We start from the raw sequence: 22551 nt of genomic DNA, 5'->3' as shown, positions 1-22551 counted from the left end.
TTCTAGAACAATTTCTTTCATTTTAGTCATTTTTAGAATAGAGTGTCAGCTAAATCTAATTGCATGTTCGATCATTATCAGTACTCCTGAACACATACTGTACAGTACAATATGTGACATTAAGTAACCGATCAAATATTAATTTGCCACGGGGAATCTAATGTACGGTCTCATACATGAGAAGGTAATTCAACATTGATACAGTAGGTATCCCTTATCCCAATTACATACTGTAGGAAACTCGTCTGGCATCTTAAATGGCGTGTTTGCTTTATAAGTTATAAAATACGAACTAAAGAATAAGGTAGAAAAAACAGAGCTTCCGCAAGTTAAAAGAGCAATTCCACAGCTTGTGCCTCTAACTTCAGGGTGACCTGTTCTGATTGTGGACTGGACTGGATCTGACAAGGTCGTTGTTATTACTACTAACAAAAAGTAACATGTTGTCTGTTGTGCTGCATGAACTGGTTTCACAGGTGGTGAAATCGCCAAAATATCGGGATATCGTGATCCGTTGGTGTTGCGATTTCAGAAGTATTGTAGGTACTGAACGTATTTTCTTAATTTTTTTTGTCGTCTTTCAAACTATAACATGTATTGAAAAAATATCCATAAGACAAATGGTGGACTGAGACAGAAATGCTATCAAAACGTTTGCGAGGAATGCTTTAAAAAAGTACCATCATTTTAATGCAAGTAGAAGCTGTGTACAATTTTTAATCTTTTTGTTATTCCGTATTTAAGTGATTTGGAAAGTATAATAATCATCATAAAATATTCTATATAATAGGGGAGAGGATTTCGCTATGTCAAGAAATACAGTAGTATTGTTTTTCTATTTTCTAGTTTTTAACTATTTTCTATTATTTAATTCTCACAAAATAAAAAAAAAATATATAATCGCAAAAGCTATTTACGGCATACGCATCGTGGGACCGGGTGCAGTTACATAAACGTATTCTTTGCTTTCTTTGAAATACATTTTAAATAAAGTATAGCCGCAATTCGCACTTACTGTAGGAAAGCTCTTTGTTGACAGAAAGTGAACTGAGGCGAATTACTGCCACACTCCGGTGAGTCTAAATAACTGCACGCTTTCCCTGTCAGTCTTTGAGACTTTGATATTCGCAAAGTCATCTAGCAGGTTAATCTAAGTTTTTTACACTGTTATTTTTACTGGGGTTTTTTTCGGTTGATCTTTTTGTGAAAACCAACACAACTGCGAAAATTAATGCAAGTTCCAAATCTGCAATTGTATTTACCGGTTCAAAAGATTTAAAGATTAAGCATGCTTTCTGTGTGTCAAAACGTTATTCACAGGACTCACCAGGAAATTGATGTTCATTTTACTCTACTTCACAATTCAGTCACCATCATCATTAATCTGGGTAAAAACAGTAATTTCTCCATGACCAACCAAAGAGACACTGCTGACTTTATTTATTGCTGACTGATTTCATCACTGTTTTATCTTAGGATTGTCATTTGAGGATCAGAGTAATTGTTTTCCAAAATGATTGTCATTGTTAAGCAGATTAGTACAAGGCTGTACACACTGTGTACCGTATAACACAGCTAAATGACAAAAAACAGCACTATTGTTGTTTGGTTTCACAAACTAAAAAGTTTGTTTTAAAAGTGTTGCACCTTTTTTTAACATTCATAGTGTAGAGACCACTATCCACAAGGCCAGGATTTGCAGGCTGCTACGATCTTAGGTCTGGGTAAATTGTATGGCTGTCCAAGATGGTTCAAGTATCTTTGATAAAACAAATCATTATTATTAATGTTTGCTTTTCTCTTTGATTCCACATTGTTTCGTGTTAAGAAAGCTAGCCTTTGGTGACAAAACATCTTTAGAGCCCTCTGAAATGAGCTATTTGTAATCATATTCCTACCTATCAGACTAAATAATCTGGTTTGAGCAATTGTACCCTAACAGAATTAACCTTCATTTTGCTGTGCCATTTGCCTCATTCAAACAAAAAGAATGCTAGAAAGTTTGTTCACCAGTTATTGCTTTCTGAATGGCTCTAGCGTCACTGTCCTTTTCTTTCTTGCAAACAGTGTCCAGTGATGAAGAGCTCAGAGCAGTACCTGACAATGTGGAGCAAAAAGCCTCCCTCTCACTCCATCACTGCCATCATGTTGGCAGATGACCAAGCCACCATTGTAACAGGAAGCCGAGAGGGGCAGATTTGTCTGTGGGACCTCTCCAGTGATTTAAAGGTCTGATTTCTAATAGGAATATTTCATGAAAATGTTTTTTGGAGACCAGAGAAACTGTTTGAGTTTTCAAAAGCGTTTCCCTTTGTAAAAGAGATTAATGTAAGGCAGGGCATGCTTTATGTAATGGTAGCTACTGTATGTGTACAGCCTACTCAAAATAACTGATTTTCTTATTTATTGTACGATATACTATAATTGGATTCAGTGCAAAACATCCAAACTTGTGGTTGCATAAAAGGGGTTGTATAAAACTGAAGCAAGACCTCTTCTTCATATCTGGTAGAATCAGTTGGATATTTTAGGATTTAGTGCACAATGTTAGGCTTTGATTTCCTCCCACAGTCCAAAAACATACTGGTAAGTTAATTAGCTTCTGGGAAAATTGGCCCTGGTGTGAGTGTGTGCGTCTGTCTGCCCTTCGATTGTCTGGCATCCCGTCCAGGGTGTATCTTGCCTTGCGCCCATTGCTTGCCGAGTTTCGGGTTCCCCGCAACCCTAAACTGGAAAAGTGGTTAGAAAATTGATGGATTTACAAAGTTTGCAGAATGCAGGGAATAGAAGAAAAACACCTAGCTGAGACCAAGTGTTATTGCTGCATTGGAATGGCAACACAGCACAATAACCATTAGAGGTGATATGTAAAGCCACACGGTTCTTGTCTCATTAATTACAAAAAAGGAAGCTGTAAATTGTGGATCTTCACTTTCTAATTTTCTGCACATTGTCTTGAATTCTCACATTCTAGATTGCAGAATCTGTATTTACAGTGCAGTACATTTTCTGCAGGACTCACCTGTCTCTAAGCAGAGGTTAAACAATGTACTGAGGTGACATGTCTTTTCCTCTCATCATTTGGACTGCAGTGTTAGCAGAGAAGTACAGTAAGTAGCCAGATGAAGATCACTGGATACCAGAAAAATAAAAGGAAAATAATTTCCCTCTTCACATGTTTTTGACTGTAACACCTGTGTGTGAAATGTGCTTGTTCTTTTTTTTACTAGATTTCACCAAAAGCACTTCTTTTTGGCCACACAGCCTCCATCACATGTGTGGCAAAGGCTAGTGAATTCGACAAGAAGCCTTATGTAGTCAGTGCTTCAAACAATGGGTAAGTTAAAGGTGTTTTAAAGCCGTAGCCCTGTATAGTACCGTCACAGTTAAGCTTTTTCCAAGTTTGGAAAGAAATATATTTTCCAGTTGGCCCTAATTCGAGTATGTAGATCTTACTTAAGTATAGTCCACATCCATAGCTATTACTAATTACTATTAATAATAGTATTAGGGTACAGCTATTTCCCAAGAAAGGAAGTGCATTTCATTCTGTGAAAGATAAAACATGTAATATAAGCAATTGGTGGTGCAGTGGTGTGCATTGCTTTTTCAAGTCACTGGAGTCCTGGGTTCAGTTCCTGGGGTGCTATCCCAGTTTGTATGTGTTCTCATGGGTTTGCACCAGGTGCTCCGGTTTCCTTCCACAGTCCAAAGATATACTGTACTGATAGGTTAATTAGCCTCTGGGAAAACTGACTTTACTGCTGTAAGTGTGTGCGTGTTTGTGTTTGCGTGTACCCTGCAATGGACTGGGTGTACCCTGCCTTCCTGTTGCTTGCCAGCAAAGGCTGCGGCTCCCCTGTGACTCTTGGATGAAACAGTAAGAAAATGGATGGAAGGATAAGCAAAAGGTCTTGACATCTGTGTTTCTTTTACACAGGGTACAGAAAACAGGAGCAGTCAGTGGTATCTGTGGTGGAAACTGGTTTTGTTTAAAAGCCGTTCATATTCTTTTGTGAATTTAACTTCTAAACAAAACTTAATTGTTTCATTATTACGTAAGGAGGGGCACTGTTAGGCGCATTGTTTTGCAGCTGACTTCTCTTTGTCAGCACCCCAGGTACTGTATGTTAGAGAAGACGTCCTCTAGGTGGCAGTGTTGGTTCATCTTAATGGCAAAGTGTCCATAGGGATCCAAAAATAGTGGGATGAAGTGCTCACTAGATGCATTATGGGTTCAGGATTGTGTTTACTTTGGAAGAAATGAGCCATTTTCAGAGGACGTCAGTCCAATAAATGATTGCTAGGGTGACACTTTGACTAGCTGTAATGGCAGTATCCTTACAATTTGTTGTAGTCAAAATGTAGGGGAACAACCAGGCCTTAAAGGGAGGTTTTCTGCCAAGCGGCAGGGAGCAATTACCTCCCACAGCAAGAAACAGAAATGTCATTCCTCTCAGCAATGGCCACAGTGCTCTCTAGCCTGACAATTTGTAACAATAAGTCACACAAGTGAACAGGCTGCACTTAAGTAGGCAGTAGCTTGAGTAAACAGGACACCTGAAGGCAGGTTATTATTGCACCCAATCTGATGTGAAATTATAATGAATAGTGCTGTGGTGTCTTTGGCAGGGAGATGAGCCTGTGGAATGTCTACAGTGGGGAGTGTGTTGAAAGCACTCTGCTGCCCTATGTGCACATTGCTATCTGTGTAAGTATTTCTGGGGCTGGATGTGTCTGTAATCTTTTGAAGTGTGCTGTCTTTATGTGCACAGTTCATTAAAACAGACTGGAGACAAGTGTTCAAGAAAGAAAGCTTCACATTTATGTTTCTAACTCCTTGAGAAAGGTAACTGTTATAAACATGCATAAAAAGCTACGTTTTATGCTTCGAGGGCACATACAGTACAGCACTACAGTATGGTTTGCTTTACTGTTTTACAGAAAGGCACAAAAAACATATCTTTTTGTGTACTGTACATAGCGCAAACAACAGGGCGTAGTGCTATGAAGGGATAAAAAAGACTGGCCTGTAAAATTATTCCAGGAATGAGCATTTGTTCTGTGAAACCATTATATATTAACAGTTTCACTGCTTATTTTTAGACATGTAACATTGAGAGTGCTGTTTTTATCAGATATGTCATTTTTTTCAGGCTTTAGTTCCATAGCTTGTTTTCTAGCTTTGAGGATAGCTCAGACGTGGTCACTTTAAGGCACTGAGGTCAAGAATGAATGACACCTGTTCTTCAATGATAACCTCAGTTTCTTCCAGTACATTGTATTGAGCAGTGCCTGATTGCCTGTTATCGAATATAAATCAAGTACACTGAAGGTGCATATAATCTACTGCTGAAACTGTTTATACACACCTAAGATTTCATTAACTGCTAATATTGCCTAGCAATTTTTCACCACTTACAATCTTTCATCATGTATTGATGTCTAACAGGGCGATGCCCGCGTAAAAAAAATATTTAATTGTCAATCTCAAATGACAAAAAGGGTATAAAATAAGGAGTATGATATAGGTCAAAAGAAGGAATGCTCTAATAATCTGTGTTTTTGGCTTGTATGGGATAGTCAGTGTTGTTTTTTTTTGTATTTTGTTCCTGACATTTTAGTATTACTACTGCTCTTCACGTGTGGCGGGGGATGGGTGGCTCTTGTGCTGTGGAGAGTACCAAGATGTGCTGCTAATTGATACCCAGACACTGCAAGTTCTTCACAAATTTTTTTCACGTGATTCCTCTGACTGGATCAGCTCACTATGTGTCGCCCACTCACTGAAGACTCAAGGTACCAAAACTAAGGCAAAGAGTATTAAATGGCATATAAAGGATTCATTCTGTAATTGACTCATTGACTTTCTTTTGTGTGTGTGTATTCAATAATGCATCAGAAAGTGTTCACGTTTGTAAGGAATTTACTTTGGCTAGATGTGCCATTGTATCAGTCGAATATATTTGCTTTTCAAACAGTTGGCTGGAGACTGCTGGAAACATATTCATTTTTTATTTTGTTATAAAGAAATCTTTAATTCTGAGATGATGCATCCCATCAAATAGTGCTGGTATGGTTTAAAGGTAGGTCATTCTGATGAGAGTTACAAATGACTTTACCTTATCAGATCAGGAATATCAATAAAATGACTGCTCAAGCCAACAGCTATACAAATTTGCAAAAGTAAACAGAAAAAGTGTACAGAATGTCAATGGCTTTTTGTTTATAAACTTAGTGATTCCATTCCTACTAATTTGGTAATACATTATTTTTCCTGTAATGATTCTTTTATAGAAGATTCACTGCTAGCAATATCGGTGACTGGGGTTTTAAAGGTTTGGAGCTTATCTTCATCTGGAAACAGTGTACAGGTTGGTGTACATGTATTACAAAATAAAGGTGTGCTCTGTTTAATTTGGCTGCTGTGCATGACTCCTGCGCTGGCAGCCTGTGAGTAATTTCCATCATTAACTGTCTGACACTGGTACTGCCTGACACTAGAATGAAGAAGTACAAGTGCGCATGACACATTGTTTAAGTTTTGCTGAATTACTTATTTCTTTTTAGGAGAAGAGCGCAATCTATGAATCTGAGTCCAGGAGTCTTCAGTGTTTCCAGTGTCAGGGGGTCTCCTTCTGCAAATACACAGAAAGACGACTGCTGGTAGTTTGTTCAGACCGTTGGCAGGTACTAAAATTGTACATCCTCACTATACACTATACACTATACACTATACACTATACACTATACACTATACAACGTGTATATACTGTATATAGTATACTGTATATACACTATAATCTTCATGATAGTATAGTAACTAGACAAATATGAAATGGACAAAAGGAGCTTTACTAGTTGCAAAATGCCACTGCCAAAGAGAGCAACCCTGCATTTCCAATGACTGTAAAAAGTGTAAAATCTTATGCTATGTTTTTTTCAGAAGCTATCTAGAAAAAAAAACCAATATACTGTACTTTAATGAGGCAGCATGGTGGTGAGAGCTTCTGCTTCTCAACTTCTGTGTTCAATATGTAGGTCCGATTCCCAGCTGGGCTGCCTTCTGTTTGGAGCGTGCCCCTGGTGTTCTCATGGGTTTTCTATGGTTCTTTAAATTCCTATCTCCTTCCAAAACACACTGGTTATGTTGAGTTCTAAGTTGCTCTAAGTTGTGCACATGTGCAGTACATGAATATAGTACATATAGTATGTACTGTATGTGGATCCCCCTCAGGCTGTAGTCCTGCCATGAGCCCGTTGTTTAGGGATAATTTCTGGGTTGCTACAGCCCATGCTTGGAATAAGCTGCTTTTTAGCAACGATATAGAGTACTGTATTATATTTGAATAAAATATAATTACACCAGCAGGGGGCAGTGTTGGGTTGCAGATTTATTTCAGACTGGCGTGGAAAAAGAAATGGACGTTGAAAGAGATGTCATCGACCTATCATCAACTCAGCTCTTTCATGTGCCAAAAATTTAACTTGTTGATTTTTTTATAATCTCATGTCTGTCTTCCTGGAGATACTTGTGGCCTGCCTTACTAATGATTTTTGATAATCACCTATGTGGTGAGGATGTTGCAAAAACAACTCGGTGAACTTTGCTGTGTATGCACAGAAGATTTACATACAGTACCTTCATCCTTTGTGCTGCAACATCAGCAGTCTGAGCTCTGGACTTGCTCACAGATAAGCCTGTGATAGCAGGAAGAACACTGTATGCAACCAATTGATTCACATATACGGACAAGACCGTTTTTCATCCTCTATGACAGACATGGTTGAATCTGTGTAATCTGTGAGATTTTTCATTTTATTTTCAGTCTCCGTTCCTGCGTTCGACCCTCTAGTATTCTGAAAAGCTTAGAAAAGCCCCGTGTTTGACCGTTCTGCCTCGCTCTGTATCAGGAGATGAATTTTTCGTATGCAGAACTGTAAACTGTTTGCCTACTGGATCTCACTGAATTTGGTGCTTCATTGTGGCAGTGGAGAAATCCACTCTGCTTTCAGAGAGAAACATGTAAAAGGTTTTCTATGTTGGCCTTGACCGTTGGCTTTGCTTCAATGCCACTAGGTGGAAGCTTACACCACTTCTGGACACTGCAACCGTATTTGTTATCTTACATACTTCTGATTCAACCCTCATAGTATTTGCATGGATTTTTTGGGCAGGAATTCTCTTCACTTCCTTTCATATTATTTCTGTGCCTTACACTGTTAAAAACAGCTTTGATTCAACCACCTTACTTTTCAGAGTGATTGGTGAATTGATTTTTTGAAGAAGATTTAATACTCTGTATCTCGCTCCTTCAATCTAACTATATAATTAAGTTATTCTGAAATTCAATATCTGTTTTAAATGTTTGAATAGTATTTGATGATACTTCTATGCTGAAAATGTAAACCTGATACATGGTATAATTTTTCTTTTGTACTCTGTTTTTGTTTTAAATGTAATTTTGGTCAGAATTTAGATTTTAGTCAGTCTTAAATTCCCTCAGATGATTTTAAAGAAGATTTGTTTTCTGTTAGTTGTGTTGAAGTGATTGTAGAGTACACTTAGTTCTATACTATGATCATGTTCCTGCGCAAATTTCAGTCTGAGAAATCCTCACCTCATTCATATTGCAGCAATTAACATTTAAGACACTGAACTAACACTTAACACTTGTATTTTCTAGTCTGTTGCTCTGTGATTGATGAGAGCATACATCTACTGTGCATATCAGGCTTATCACGGTGGAAATTTGAAAAAAAGGACCTTTTATTTTCTAAATGAATGGCACATTACTTTAATGTTTCCGTGCATACAAAAAAGTAAATTATTGGACACAACTTAAAAACATTAATAATTTAAAGAATATAATGTAGTGGAATCACCACAGGAAACAATTACAGAATAGAAAAGCACTAATTAGAACTCCTTTGGAGAATGAGCCGATGCATTACAGAAAGAGTGAAGGATCATCAGAGATGAAAAACTTCTTCATCAGCAGTGCATAAACCCCATCAAAACATTTTTTCAGGAATGCCTTTTTTTTCCTGTTGTGTGTTGTAGCATTGTGTACTTTAAACAAGATATACATCTTTTCATTGGTACTGCCTGGACACTATTCCACTATCTGCACCTCATCCTTCAAGTATTTAATTCCACATTTTACATGTTTGCAGCCATATTAACCTTACAAATGCTTTTTGTAATTGTTTTTCCTTGAAGTGCAACTAAAGTTAAATGCTTTTTTTTTTCCATCTACAGCGGTGTTTGTATCTAAAGATGATTATCTCTCTCTAATTGCTTCTGTTAGTAAGAATTTGGCTTTGTTACTTTTTGAAGGTGTATGATTACAGTGATTTCTCCTTGCTGTGTGTGGTATTGAGCAATGCTGGGCAGTGCTTTGCTGGTGGAGAGCTGCTGCCAGCGAACAGACTCATCGTCTGGTCCAAGGACAGAGACAGTTACATCTACCAGCTGTCTGACAGGTGGGCAGCCCTTTTAAAAGTGCAGGTACAAGATGAACTTTGGGAGGTTTATTAAAGGAAATCGCACCATGTCACACATGATCAAAAGGCCGAACAAAAACACTTTAGTGCTCAAAGATTTGTCTCAAGCTTGGTAGCACCAGTCCTTTGTATAGAACAGCAGGAGATGAAGAAATAAGATTATCCATGCAGAACTGGGCAGCTGGGACTAGATCTTTTTTTTTTGTAAAAAAAGGAGAAAAACATCATGAGAAATTACAACCTACCAATTATTAACATGCGGATTAAAAGTAACTGCTTTTCCCATAAACCTGTAACGCTCTAGCAAGCAAAGATTCAGATCTTTTAGATTGACAAAATAATTTCCTATCATTTAAATGATAGAATTTAATGAATTTGTTCATATGGATTGTAGAGGCTTTTCTATGTAACCAGGGGTCCCTTAAAACCTAAATTCTTTATACTACAGAAATCTGACCAGCAAGGAGATCTCTGCCCATATCCTGTGCTACACATCAGAGAGAAAGGTAATGCTCTCACAAGTGAAAAGAAGTCTGGAATGTCAAATTCATGATGTCTGGCATTCAAATTTGAATGAATAGTAAGGGTAAAACTGCATGTTTCACTTCTTTGTAATTATAATACATTATACTTCAATTTGAACACTTATTATCAAATGAAGTCTATGTGTATGAGTAGAATTTGTTTAGGAATGGTATTTTTCTTTCTATATGAATAATTGTTTGTTTTTTTTAGTTTACTTCTGGTATTTTGGTATTTAAATCTGTGGCTTTTGTGTATTTTCTCTAGGTTTCTGCACAAGTAATGGGATTTTTAAGCGAAAGAAAGGAACCTTTCTACCAAATTCTTTTCTGTGGTGACGAGCAGGGAAAAGTAACACTGTGGCATCTCCCTGATGTCCCCAGGTTAAATTCTAATGGCCTTCCAGAAGGTAAAAATACCAGATTTTCTTTATCAAAAGGAAAACTACTGCAAATCTAAAAGTAATTAAACCATAAGGTTTTGTCAAAATCTGTTCCGGATTGAGGTTTATAACAACCTATATTTTAACACTGTAAAAAATATTGTTGCTGGATTGTTTTCTATGATTTTGTTAGTTGCTTGTTAATTTTAAATTGTTTTATGGTTGTATTGCACTGGCCACTATTTTCAAATTCTCCTCATGGCTAAATGTTTTTTCTTGTTCTGATGTTAGGCTGCAAATATGGGATGTTGCATTACCTGTAAAGAATATCATGCTTATACAATTGACAATTGTCGTTTTTAGCTCTCTGTCATATAATTTCTCGTCATTTTCTCTGTATCTTCGGTAACAAGCACATTTCTTCATTTGCAACAGCAATTACAGCATGGCTTTCCATAATCAGAAATGAGGATTTTTCTGCTTCAACATTTTGTTTTAGAAATCGTTGAAAGTGCAGAGTGTCGTTTTGAGGGCTGCCTGGAGAAGAATGTGCCGGGAGAGATCACAGGGCCACTTGGAGGGCACTCTGAGGGCCTGGAGATGATAACTGTGACCGCTAGCGTTAGCATCCCCAGCTACCACCAGCTGGTGTGTGGCTGTGATAATGGCAAGATCATTGTGAAGCTGGCTTTACAGGCAGCCCAGGCACAACTGCTGGGCGGAAGCTCTCAATTAAAAGGTGAGTTATGTCCTTTAATCCCTGAATAGTTGTGCTGCGACACACGAGATTTTACAAGCTACAAGTTAGTTTTTTTGTCTCGCATCATTTGATCACTTTTGTGAAATATATTCTCGAGTGCAGAGCATATGTGGACACACGCCATAGTGGATGTTCGTTTTGAACTATATTTAGGGGTTTCCAGTCCCTGGGGAAGAGCTGAAAAGTACATTGAAAAAATGGGAAAGGAAAGTAGAAATGTTTGCTGGGAGCTCTGCCCCTGTGTTCTCACAACACACTCTATTCATTGTCATTACTAACCATACTAGCTCCAAAATGTTCTTATGCCACTTATTAGAAGTACAATATATAGTATAAACAACAATTCAAAAGCTGCAAAATAATTTTTTCTTCTTTTCTCTTTGTACAATATTTAGCGTTTTATCTTTGTCATCATAAAGCATTGCCATTTTTCACTGCAGGTCTCAAATGTGTTTCTGAAACCATGCAGTGATTTGAGCCACTGCAGTGCTCCTGTGCAGATAATTGGTTGCCTGTTCTCATTTCCTGACGTTTATACAGTCTCTGAAATGTACTGTAACGTCTAAAATTAACACAGGCTATACAGTAATTGTGAGGTAAAATCTTGTAATGCTTATTCTTTTTATAGCTAATTTATCATAATTTATCAATAAAATACAAAAAGTTGTGTACACTTACATACAGTACTGTTTAATATATTGTGACATATAATATACAATCCAATAATAATCAAAAATATTACTGAAATATAAAAATACAGTTTATTTACACCATGAGACGTTTTACTTTAACTTGTGATGACAATGTCTCTAGCAGACATTATTCAGTGTAACATGCAGTCTTAATATCTTAATATCTTTAATATCTTAAAAAATTTATCCTCATGCAACAAGACTTTTACCCAAGGCCTCCTCTGCCCCCTACTGGCAATATGGTCTGTATGGTATACAGTCAAAATCTCCATAATATATGTGAGTTATTATTATGAAAAATATAATACTCCATAAAAATATATAGGTGTAAGCAATTCTTCTTCTTCTTCTTATTATTATTATTATTATTATTATTATTCTTATTATTATTAATATCCAGGAGGCCAGGAGAGGGAATGTGGATGCTCCCGATGTAGCATAAACTTCTTTCAGCTAGACACTCAGATATGTTTCTGCCACTGTAAGAGAACTAGATTAGTATGTTCATCCATCCAAAGAAATAAACGCAGACTATCCCTATTTAGAATAATGGACACACCAAAAGAGACCTTTTTCCAAAAACGTAACTTCTGGGTACTCCCAAACCATGTGCACAAATGTGCCATCATTGCCCTCATGACATATGGTAGAGGACAAGAAACTGTCTTCGGAAGAAAATGTGAATGATACGACGTAAGAGTTTAAGAGTTATACATTTGTCAATCACTGAAACTCTCTCGATTTCTCTCCCTTTCCACTGCAACACTTTAAGAGAGGTTAATATGGATTCCCCTCTCCTTTTCTAGGAGATTTTATTTTTCAGTGTAATCTGACTGATTTTTGGATCTGTTTTGGAGGTACAGTAGCAGCTGGCTTGATAATGCCTCACTCTACTTTTTCTCCTCACATTTCAGATGATCAGCCTCTTAAGACTCTTCAAGGCCACAGTGGCGCAGTCACTTCTCTCCTCTACCCGTACTGTAAGTCTGAGAGGTTCGGTTCCAGTTGGCTGCTCTCGGGAGGTCAAGACTCCCGTGTCATCTGGTGGGATCTGTTAACAGGAGAGATTCTGCATACATTTACACTGCAGGCCGGACCAGTGAAGAAACTTCTTGTACTTTCAGAGGAATGCAGTGTAAGTTCCAAAGAAACAGAAATGATTTGTTTTGATAGTGAAAATTGTTATTGATTTTCCTTTTTTTCACAACCTCGCCTCAGAATGATTTAAATGTTGGGTGCAAATGTTTCTTTTGCCATGACGCACAAAAACCTTGAGAAAAAGGGTAAAGCAAGAAAAAACTAAAAGGGATAAAATACTTAACCCAAAGCAGGAAAGAGGATGGATATCTATTTTCTTTAATTCTTCAAGGTCCCCTTTCCCTTTTAAAATATTCTCCCTAAGTTAGATTAGCAGTTCACATAGCCGTCATGCAGAATTCACTCTTTAATTTGGTAGAGCTGTTAGCTTATCTCAGGTTGTACTTATCAGTATAATTAAGAACTCTATACAACAAGTTGTAATAATAACTGTGATTTTTTTCTGTTTTAAATAAATTTAGAATTGCAAACTATATTTTACATGCATTGCCGCGAAGGATTGTGTACCCTCAATGGATGTTAAAATGTCTTACCATGGTACCCTTGTCAATCATAACCAGACTTAAACAAATGTTCTTTCATTTATCAAGCATTTACCAGAATCAAATGTTTATGATCTCAAACAAAACTTAAAATTACGATTAACTTAAAATTAAGAATAAGTGTACGGTATGAGAAAATTAACATTATTAGCAAATGTGGGACAATTAAGGGCATAATGGGAATTTAGGTAGTTAAATAATTGAGTAACATTAAAACAAGGAATACATTTGAGTACTCTGGTCCTACAGTATTTTGCAACATTCAGTAATAGTATTCCAAAAATGAGTCAGATCAAAAGTTGTACAAAAGCTTGCTTTTCTGCGTAAACAGAAAAAGTGCAACAAGAAGTGTCACTGTACTCAACATTTCTTGGTTCTTGCAACCCTAACCCTACACTATCCTGAAAAGTACTATCATTTAAATACAATTTAAACAGTTTCAGCTGATTGAAAAATTAACTTAAGATGACACATGATCGAAGAAGTTAAGCTTCTGAGAGCATATTTTAATGGTTTTGATCATTTTAGGCTTATACTTTGTGGTGTCAGAAACATTTTCAAATCTGAAGATTGGATGGCTTTAGGGACAGGTTGCAGAATTGCTCATTTGAAACCCAATCTAGGCATAGGGGTAGAATTCCCACATAACTTAAACATTTTTTATGCTAAGTGCTTGATTATCGGCCCTGAGGGAACTTTAGGACGAGTGATAATTTGCTATCTGCAACTTCTTTTTCGAACAATGTTGGTCCCCTTTTTGTATATTGCAGCATTCAGTAATTGTATTCCAAAACTAGGTCAGATCAAAACCTCTAAGACCTGTTCTACTGGATGAACTCTTTTAATTTTGTCATTTCACTTGCAACTAGATCTATATCCAGAGACAACATTTAATGGTCCTTGTAACCCTGACCCAACATTGGCCTGAAAAGCATGCGTTTTCAATACTGTATTTTCAGCATTTTTCAGCTGATTGATAAGTTGCCTAAATAGGATATACATTTTAATCCGATCAATGTCCACAAGCTTTTTTCAGTGTTTTTCTTTGTTTTAGACTCATATTTTTTCATTTTAGGAACATTTTAAAATATGATGACTGGAGGGCTTCTGAAACTTATTGTAGGACTGCTCTGTTTAAACCCCAGCTAGGGTTAGGGTTAGTGTTCCCACACTACTTAGACAGTTTTAAGGCTCAGTGCTGGATTTTGGGTGCTGAGGTAACATTAGACGGAGTGATAATTTGCTCCTATCTGCAACCTTTTTTTGGACACTTTTCATTGCCTCCTTTGTACTTTGCAGCGTTCCATAATTGTACTCCAAAAATGACTCAGATCAAAATATGTTCTACTTGCTTTTAATGCTTTTAATTTTCTCACTTAATGTGCAACTAGATGTACTGTACATCCGGAGTCATCATTTAATGGTTCCTGTAACACGTACCCAACAGTGGCCTGAAATGCACACTCTTTCTATTCTATTTTTTCAGCATTTGTTAGCTGATTGGAAAATTGCCTAAATAGGATATATTATTGAAGCCGATTAATTTCCAAGAGCTTTTTTCAATGGTTTTGATTGTGTTTCGGCCCCAAGTGTCTAGGGGTAAAGGGGTGTAACATTTAGGATACTTTTTGGATGCAGGTGGGTTCTGGTGTGGGACTAAGGAAGCGCGACAACAAGGGTTGGTGCAAAAGTGACAATTTTAAGGTCAATAAGTGACTGGTTTGTAATTGGACACAATAACACACTGGGTAAGGGAACTAGAGCGGAGCCAAAGGAAAGAAAATAACAAAAAGGAGCTGACTAAGAAAGTGAGGGAAAGCTGACCTGACTACAAAAGAAAACCCGAAACACATGGTCTTCGGCATCTTCAAACGCCCTAGCTAACCTTCACTGACTACCCAAAACTATACAGGACAAATTGCACTCACCCTTACTAAGTAGTGTTACTAATACAAAAATCAACTACGTGTGTAAAATGTACCCAACAACCTAAACTAATCCTATACACAAAAGTTCACACAAATACAGAAGTGAACTACGAATACAAAACGAGAGTAGACACAAGTAACAGGGTACAAAAGAACACAGAGGTTGAACACATAACACGTTAGGGCAAAGTAATGGCAAAATAAATAATAAACACAAACAAACAAAAGTACGAGGAAAACACAAACCAACAGAGCCAAAGCTATACGAAAACACACACACACGAAGCCGAAGCAAAACCAAAAGTGAAACTAAACCAAAGTCGAGCAGAGCAGGACCAAAGTCAAATGAAAGGTCCCTTCATTCAGAAAACCTCCAGCTTATATACTAAATAAGCTGCAATCTGATTGGCTGAGAAGCTGATTGAGGACGTCACAGGGAAACAATGATGTAATGATGGACCAATGGGGAAGGGAGAACAATCAAGGTCTGGAAGTGTGGAACATAGAAAACACACATGGACCACACACTGGGACGTAGCAATTGTTTTAGACATTTTTTTTTTTCATTTGAGGAACATTTGGGTCCCAAGTGAACTTTAGGAGAGTGATAATTTCCACCTATTTTCATTTTTTTCCTAATGTTTTGGCTGTTTATATTGTACATAGTCAGAAACCTTTTTTGCAGCTCAGGGTTTTCTGTACAATTTAGTGGAATCTGACTATCAATTGTCATGCTGCTATCAAAAGAGATTTCATAGGTCCATAGAAAAAAGTTAGTTAATGCTTTTTATTCTGGACTGCATTGCAAGGCCATTTATAAGCATCCAGGGCTCCAAACATCTCCGATCAGTGTAGAAAGAGAAAATATTTAAGACTACAGAGGCACTTGGATGTCTCTGTAGGATTTCCCCTGGAGCAACCTGGAAATAATTAATTGAGCTATAAAGTAACATTTTTCTTCCTTTGGGTAATGTCAGTATCCATGCCTCAACCATCAGGGTTAAAACTGAATAGGGATGGTTTTCATGTGAGGAATGCCATCAACAAATCAGTGCTCTTTGAAACCCATCTCACGTTTGCCTAAGAACACCTGGAAAATCCAGAAATGTATTTAAAAATAGTCTACCTACATACAAGTTAAACGTTGTCAGGTTTGGGCCACAAGAAGAAACTTTGTGCAAAAACCAAACACTGCCTTGCAACAGAAGAACCCCATCCTGACTCTCAAGCACATTGGTGGGAATATCTTCATTTGGCTTTGCTTTGCTGCCTCACGGTCAGGACAGCTTGCCATCATTGACAAGGTCGTGACTTTGGTGTCGTATCAGCAAATTCTCAAGAAGGAAAATGGGAGGTTAAATTGTTGTCAGCTGAAGCTTAGCCCACAGCAAGACAGTGATCCTACACATACAAGAAGACCTACAATGAAATGACTGAACAACAAATTTAACATTTTAGATTGTCTAAGTGCAAATTCAGACCTAATCTCCATTGTACAATTTATGCAAGGACCACAAGCCACCAGCTCATGCAAGGAGAATTTAAAATGTTACCTAGTTGAAGTTCTGCATAGAAGAATGGTCCGAAATTCCTAAAAGCTGCTGAGCAAGACTGATAAAGAGTTACCGGAAATTATAGTAGATAATGATACTGTACTACCGCTCAAGAAGTTGCCACCATGTACTGAATCTGAGGGAGAGATTCACACGAGGAAATTTACTGTTGGATTTACTGTTTTTGTTAATAAAACAGTTTATAACTTATGTCTTTGTGTTATATTTTTAATCAGATTGTCTTTATTATTTATTAAGACTGTCATGAATATCTTACTATGTGTAATATTTGAGAGAATGTATACCACCCTAGGTGGCTTGTAAACTTTTTCTCTGCACTTTAGTTCACTCAAAATAATTATGTTCACATTACACAATATTAAATCTGTTAAACTAAACCCAGCAAATTCTTATTAAGCAAAGCAAGGTATATTGTTGAAGGAATATTTTCTGGTTAATTATTTCTTGTGTTTCAGCCTAAAGTCCATTTGCGTGTCTGTTGCTTTGCAACTGATAACTCGATCGCCATCTTGAACCTTGACGGTCCCGCCTGTATCCTGCATGTCAGGAAACATCTCTTTTCCGTGAATGCAATTCTGTGGCGCCCTGTTGAAGACTTTCTTATTGTTAGCTGTGTGGATGGATCGGTATACGTCTGGGAAATTGAGAGTGGTGAGTAAACTCTAACAGATTCATGTTGGCGGTTTTTGAGTTTTTGTCAGTGAAATATCAGGAGCAAAGTAAACATTACCCCCTTTAGACTGGTACAATATCTTCAGTATCTCAAAACACAAAGGGATTGTATGAGCATCTGTACATGTTGTTCTGTTAGGACCATGCTAGCCAGCACAGTTGGTATAGTGTGACAAACTAATGTTTAACTAATGTTAACAGCCAGTAGCCATATTACCCTGCAATTCATAACTGGCAACCCACTGAAGCTAAGCAGGTGTGAGCCTGGTCAGTACCTGGATGGGAGACCTCCAGGGAAAAACTAAGGTTGCTGCTGAAAGAGGTGTTAGTGGGGCCAGCAGGGGTTGCTCACCCTGCAGTCCATGTGGGTCCTAATGCCCCAGTATAGTGATGGGGACACTATACTGTAAACAGGTGCTGTCCTTCGAATGAGATGTGGAACCGAGGTCCTGACTCTTTGTGGTCATTAAAAATCCCAGGGTGCTTCTCAAAAAGAGTAGGGGTGTTACCCTGGAGTCCTGGCCAAATTTCCCATTACACTTACCAATCATGGCCTCCTAATAATCCCCATCTATGAATTGGCTTCATTACTCTGCTCTCCTCCCCACTAATAGCTGATGTGTGGCTGCCGTTACAGTATGTATGTTTTTTTCATTTTTTGTTATAGGAGTTCTTGCAGAATTACATTACATTTACATATAATAAAATGCATCGTTTGTATCTGTATGAATTACCTAAACTTTTTAAATAATATTACCACAGAAACTTTGTTTGGTTAGTTATGTACTTGTAACAGAGCATGTGCTGGGAGCATGGGTGACAAAGGGGTCATTCATTTCCTGTTGGGTCCTCTTAGTTTCTTGCTGCACCACAACTGCCCGTATCATTGCTATAATAGTGGCCTCCATTTTCCTAATCCAGCAAAAATTATCCTCAAGACCAAAGAAAAACGTGAGTGTCACACCGCTGCCATCAGACATGAAAGATTCCCCTTTCTGATAGCACAGTAAGGGATTTTCTGTAATTGTATACTTCCGCTGACAGCAGTGGCGAGAGCCTCATTCAACAGTCTTCTTGTTAACAGGCGTACTGACCCAGAAAATCACAGAGGCTGCTACCAATATTACATAGCTATAATCTTTCCGTGATTAGTTGTACAAGAAGATCTCTAATTTCCATATTTTCCATATGCTCACTGCTCTTCCTAACCATAAGGATCTGTGTAAAAGACAACCCCTGACTGCCTCAGGAACTGCTTTTATAGTGAGTTAGAGATTCCAGGTGCAGCCAATTCAGTGACTTTCTCGTTAGAACTTGACGAATACGGCTCCCCTAAATAAGATGACCCCGCCCCTTGGTGATTCACCTGTGCTCCCAGCAGTTGCTCTGCTACAGAATTGTGTGTTTTAAAGGACATATAAGATAAGATCACTTTATTGGCCATATACAATTTCTTGTATAAGGAATTTGTCTTTTCGCATACCCCTTGAGACACACAGACAGGAAGAGAAGCCTGGGGTTAGAGTGCAGGGTCAGCCATTTATACAGCGCCTCTGGTGCAGCTGGGGTCAAGGGCCTTGCTCAGGGGCCCAATGGAGTAGGATTCCTCTGCTGGCCGCAGGCTACGAATCCGGCAACCTTCCAGCCACAGGTGCAGATCCTTAGCCACAGAGGCACCGTACTGCCCCTATACAATCACACAGCACCCCTATAAAATCACATTTATAGAATGTGATTGACAATGTAATGTTGAGTGTAGAGGACAGTGGGATAGCCATTAATCATATTGATTATTTAAAAAAATACTTGCTTATTGTACATTATAACACTTTACATCCCAAAGAATCCCAAAGAGCTTTACATTTAGAAAGGAGATCTGATTCATCCCCCATGAAGTGAAGCCCCCAGTCAGGGGGCACAGCAGCCAAAATATATCAGCAGCCCCACCGGACAGCAGCTCAGGTGGAGGAGTGACATCACCGACTGAATTATAGGAATGATTATCTTAAGTTAGACCAGGTTGTGTAATATTGTCCAAATACAGGAGATAGAACCTCAGCTCTTCTTCAGTATCATGCCATATTGGACCAAGAAGAAAGAAATTCATTTTAACATCTAATCCTACAGAGTGGGACACAATCTAAGAGTAGGACATCCTACAGCACAGTGTCCAGGTCTAGAGAGAAGAGAAATCACCTGCTGGTCCACTTGCATCATTTACAGCACTGACCGTGTTTATCTTGGTGACCTCCTATTCTAATAGTGATCAATTCTAACCCTTCTTAGCTTCTGAGATCTGAAGAGATCAGACTATAAGATGATAATGTAATTTCTTCCAGGTCTTTTAAATTAATTTTTTGTGTGAAAAGGTAGACCTGTGCTGGATATGGATCTGAAAACTGCATGTTCTACCAATGTAGTTTTTGTTTGCTGAACATCATGAAAAGCAAATTACACTTTACATCAGTCTCTCCGTACTGCAGTTTTTCGAAAGTGTGGGGCAGCTGTGCTGACATTGCATGAAATAAAAAACAAAGATGTTTATCGTATCCATAATAAAAAAAAACTAGCTCCTTATAATTAATTATTAAGTGGAGTAAAATTTACAGCCCTCCCATCTTCAAATTATATAGTTAAATTCTGCCTTGTTCAGCGCACTTTAGTTTCTGTAGCTCTATTTCATCTTAATTGATGAATGTAATGTTAATAATGGACTTAAATTAATTGCTTGGCACTTGTTCCACCAATGTGTTAGACAGGCAAAACAAAGTACAGTCCATAGGCAGTTGTTTTTTAATGTGCAGAAGCAGCCATTAAATAGCTACTTTTTATTATGGGAGAGATTAAAGTAATATATTTTTGTCTTTTATATTAAGACATGCTTAGAATGCTTTCCTGTGTATCCTGCCGAAGTTATGTTCCAGTAATGCCTAAACTACACTAAGCAATCAAAATATTACCAGGTCCAAGAGATTTTACAGTTGGGGTTTTCAGCCTCTAGCTGTGCTTAGTTTGTGAATTTCAAGGTGTTAGACCTCAATGTGAAATTGAGGACAGAGTGGATGGAAAAGGGACAATGGAGGTACTGAGTACTTGACTCTTACTTACACATTGCATCAACATTGTGCACTTGCAAATTGTCAAAACCACCAGTTTTACACTAACATGGTAACTTAAAACATTTTCAATTAGTAATTTCAAATACCAGATGCGTTTAGGCCTGCACTGTATTTGAAACAGTTCCACACTGTAAGACCTACTGTACCATCTGATCAGTAGGGTTAGCATTATGGTGATCTGCCACTAACCCCTACTGAATGTATAACAGAGCTCAGTGCAGTCATCTCCCCCTAACCAATACTGTATATGAAACAGTAGCCCAGTTAGCTCAGTGCACTGAGCATGTTACAGAACTGACATCATCCCTCTTGAAACCTACTGTAGATGTGTGGAACTGAGCAGTGGCAGAGGTGAAGGCTAGATCATCTCTGTCTAGACTCTGAGCCCGTGAGCAACCATGATTAAAACTCAACAGGTGCAGAGCAGAGGTATACTGTATATACAGTAGCTACTTATGTAGTCCATGGGTAACAAGATTGACAGAAACATCTAAGTTGTAGGATAAAATAATTTTTTTATTTTAATCTTTTAGGTATACGTACAGTGTATTCACATTTTAGGTAAAAAAAGTAAGATACCGTATAAGCAGGTTTCATACATGATTTGGCATTACCATGCCAAATTTTAGGAGAGTACTGTACTACATTTTGAAACCATCTTCTCATTTCTGAGGAATTGTGTTGTTAAGTATTTTAGCATATTCAGCACTGGAATGCAGTCCATCAATTTCAGTTCCTGACGATCTACACTGACAGAATGCACAGCATGACAAAGTGAGGTGCTCTGCCTCCTGTTCTAGTTTTTGTGCTTCAAGTCTATTTTTAAGGTGCTTTCAGACAGTGAGCAAATATGGATTCACACAAGGGCCAATTTTCCCAAAAGCCAATTAACCTCTCAGTTAGTCTTTGGATTGTGGGAGGAAACCAGAGTACCCAGAGTACGCCCATGCAAACACAGGGAGGCCATTCAGACCTCACACAGACAGGACCCCAGGAATTGAATCCAGGGCCACTTCATTGTAATGGAGCAATGCTAACCACTTTGCCACCACCAACTTATTTTAAGAACAGAAATAAAGGTAAGGTAGATGTGAACTAAGGTTACTGTACATTCAGTGATATCATTTTTATTTTGTTGAAGGAACTTTCGTAAGAGACAGTACCCTGTACACATGACTTTACCTGCTAGGACTAATCAATAAAAGTGTCAGCCCTAAATGTTACACAAGGTCAGTGTAATCCTAAATGAGGTCTTTGAAAGAATGAATTTGCCTTCTCTTCTGATCATCAGTTTTGCCATTTGACAGAAATCCGAGGTCAGTATCCAGCAGTGTATACTGGCAATTTATTACCAAGTGTCAGAGCAGTTTGGCTTTCTCTAACTTTCACTGTTTTTCTTATACTTTGAATGTTTTAAATGAAAGTGATATTTTATCGTGACATACAGTACAGGGCAAAATTCTGGTTATATGTGCTGGAGTCCTTCCAGATTGTGAGGCCTTTCATTTTTTTTTAATGTTTTGGTATTAATGTCTTTAATATTATATATTGCCTAACTCCTGGAAGGGGTGAATGGATTGTATCTCTGTGCAACATACCAAATGGATTCTGTTGCAGACGACAGTACTGAGATTCTATAATTTCACTGATTTTCACGTTTTAATTTCCAAGTTCATTCTTTTCTCACTGTCCCTGTATGGTGTTTGTGTAGACCATTGCTTCAAGAGAGTGAATAGCTCAAAGTCAGACTAGTTG

General features: G+C 37.8%; 1 protein-coding gene across 2 annotated transcripts in view; it reads left to right on the top strand.

Moving 5' to 3' along the window:
• Positions 1 to 456: 456 nt before the first annotated feature.
• Positions 457 to 22551, top strand: part of LOC102687007 (WD repeat-containing protein 72) — a 78119-nt gene continuing 56024 nt past the window's right edge. For both annotated transcript variants that reach the window (XM_015342887.2, XM_069189768.1), the window contains exons 1-13: positions 457 to 543; positions 2068 to 2229; positions 3231 to 3337; positions 4633 to 4711; positions 5625 to 5799; positions 6298 to 6374; positions 6571 to 6690; positions 9341 to 9486; positions 9956 to 10013; positions 10297 to 10438; positions 10911 to 11150; positions 12778 to 12998; positions 17461 to 17656. In XM_015342887.2, the coding sequence (XP_015198373.2) occupies positions 2077 to 2229; positions 3231 to 3337; positions 4633 to 4711; positions 5625 to 5799; positions 6298 to 6374; positions 6571 to 6690; positions 9341 to 9486; positions 9956 to 10013; positions 10297 to 10438; positions 10911 to 11150; positions 12778 to 12998; positions 17461 to 17656 (1714 nt within the window). In that variant the 5' untranslated portion in view covers positions 457 to 543; positions 2068 to 2076. The remainder of the gene's footprint in view (positions 544 to 2067; positions 2230 to 3230; positions 3338 to 4632; positions 4712 to 5624; positions 5800 to 6297; positions 6375 to 6570; positions 6691 to 9340; positions 9487 to 9955; positions 10014 to 10296; positions 10439 to 10910; positions 11151 to 12777; positions 12999 to 17460; positions 17657 to 22551) is intronic.

Source organism: Lepisosteus oculatus, chromosome 5, assembly GCF_040954835.1.
Source record: "Lepisosteus oculatus isolate fLepOcu1 chromosome 5, fLepOcu1.hap2, whole genome shotgun sequence".
In the NCBI taxonomy this organism is placed as follows: domain Eukaryota; kingdom Metazoa; phylum Chordata; class Actinopteri; order Semionotiformes; family Lepisosteidae; genus Lepisosteus; species Lepisosteus oculatus.
Note: the sequence above shows the minus strand (reverse complement) of the source record. Positions and strands in the feature narration are given on the sequence as shown.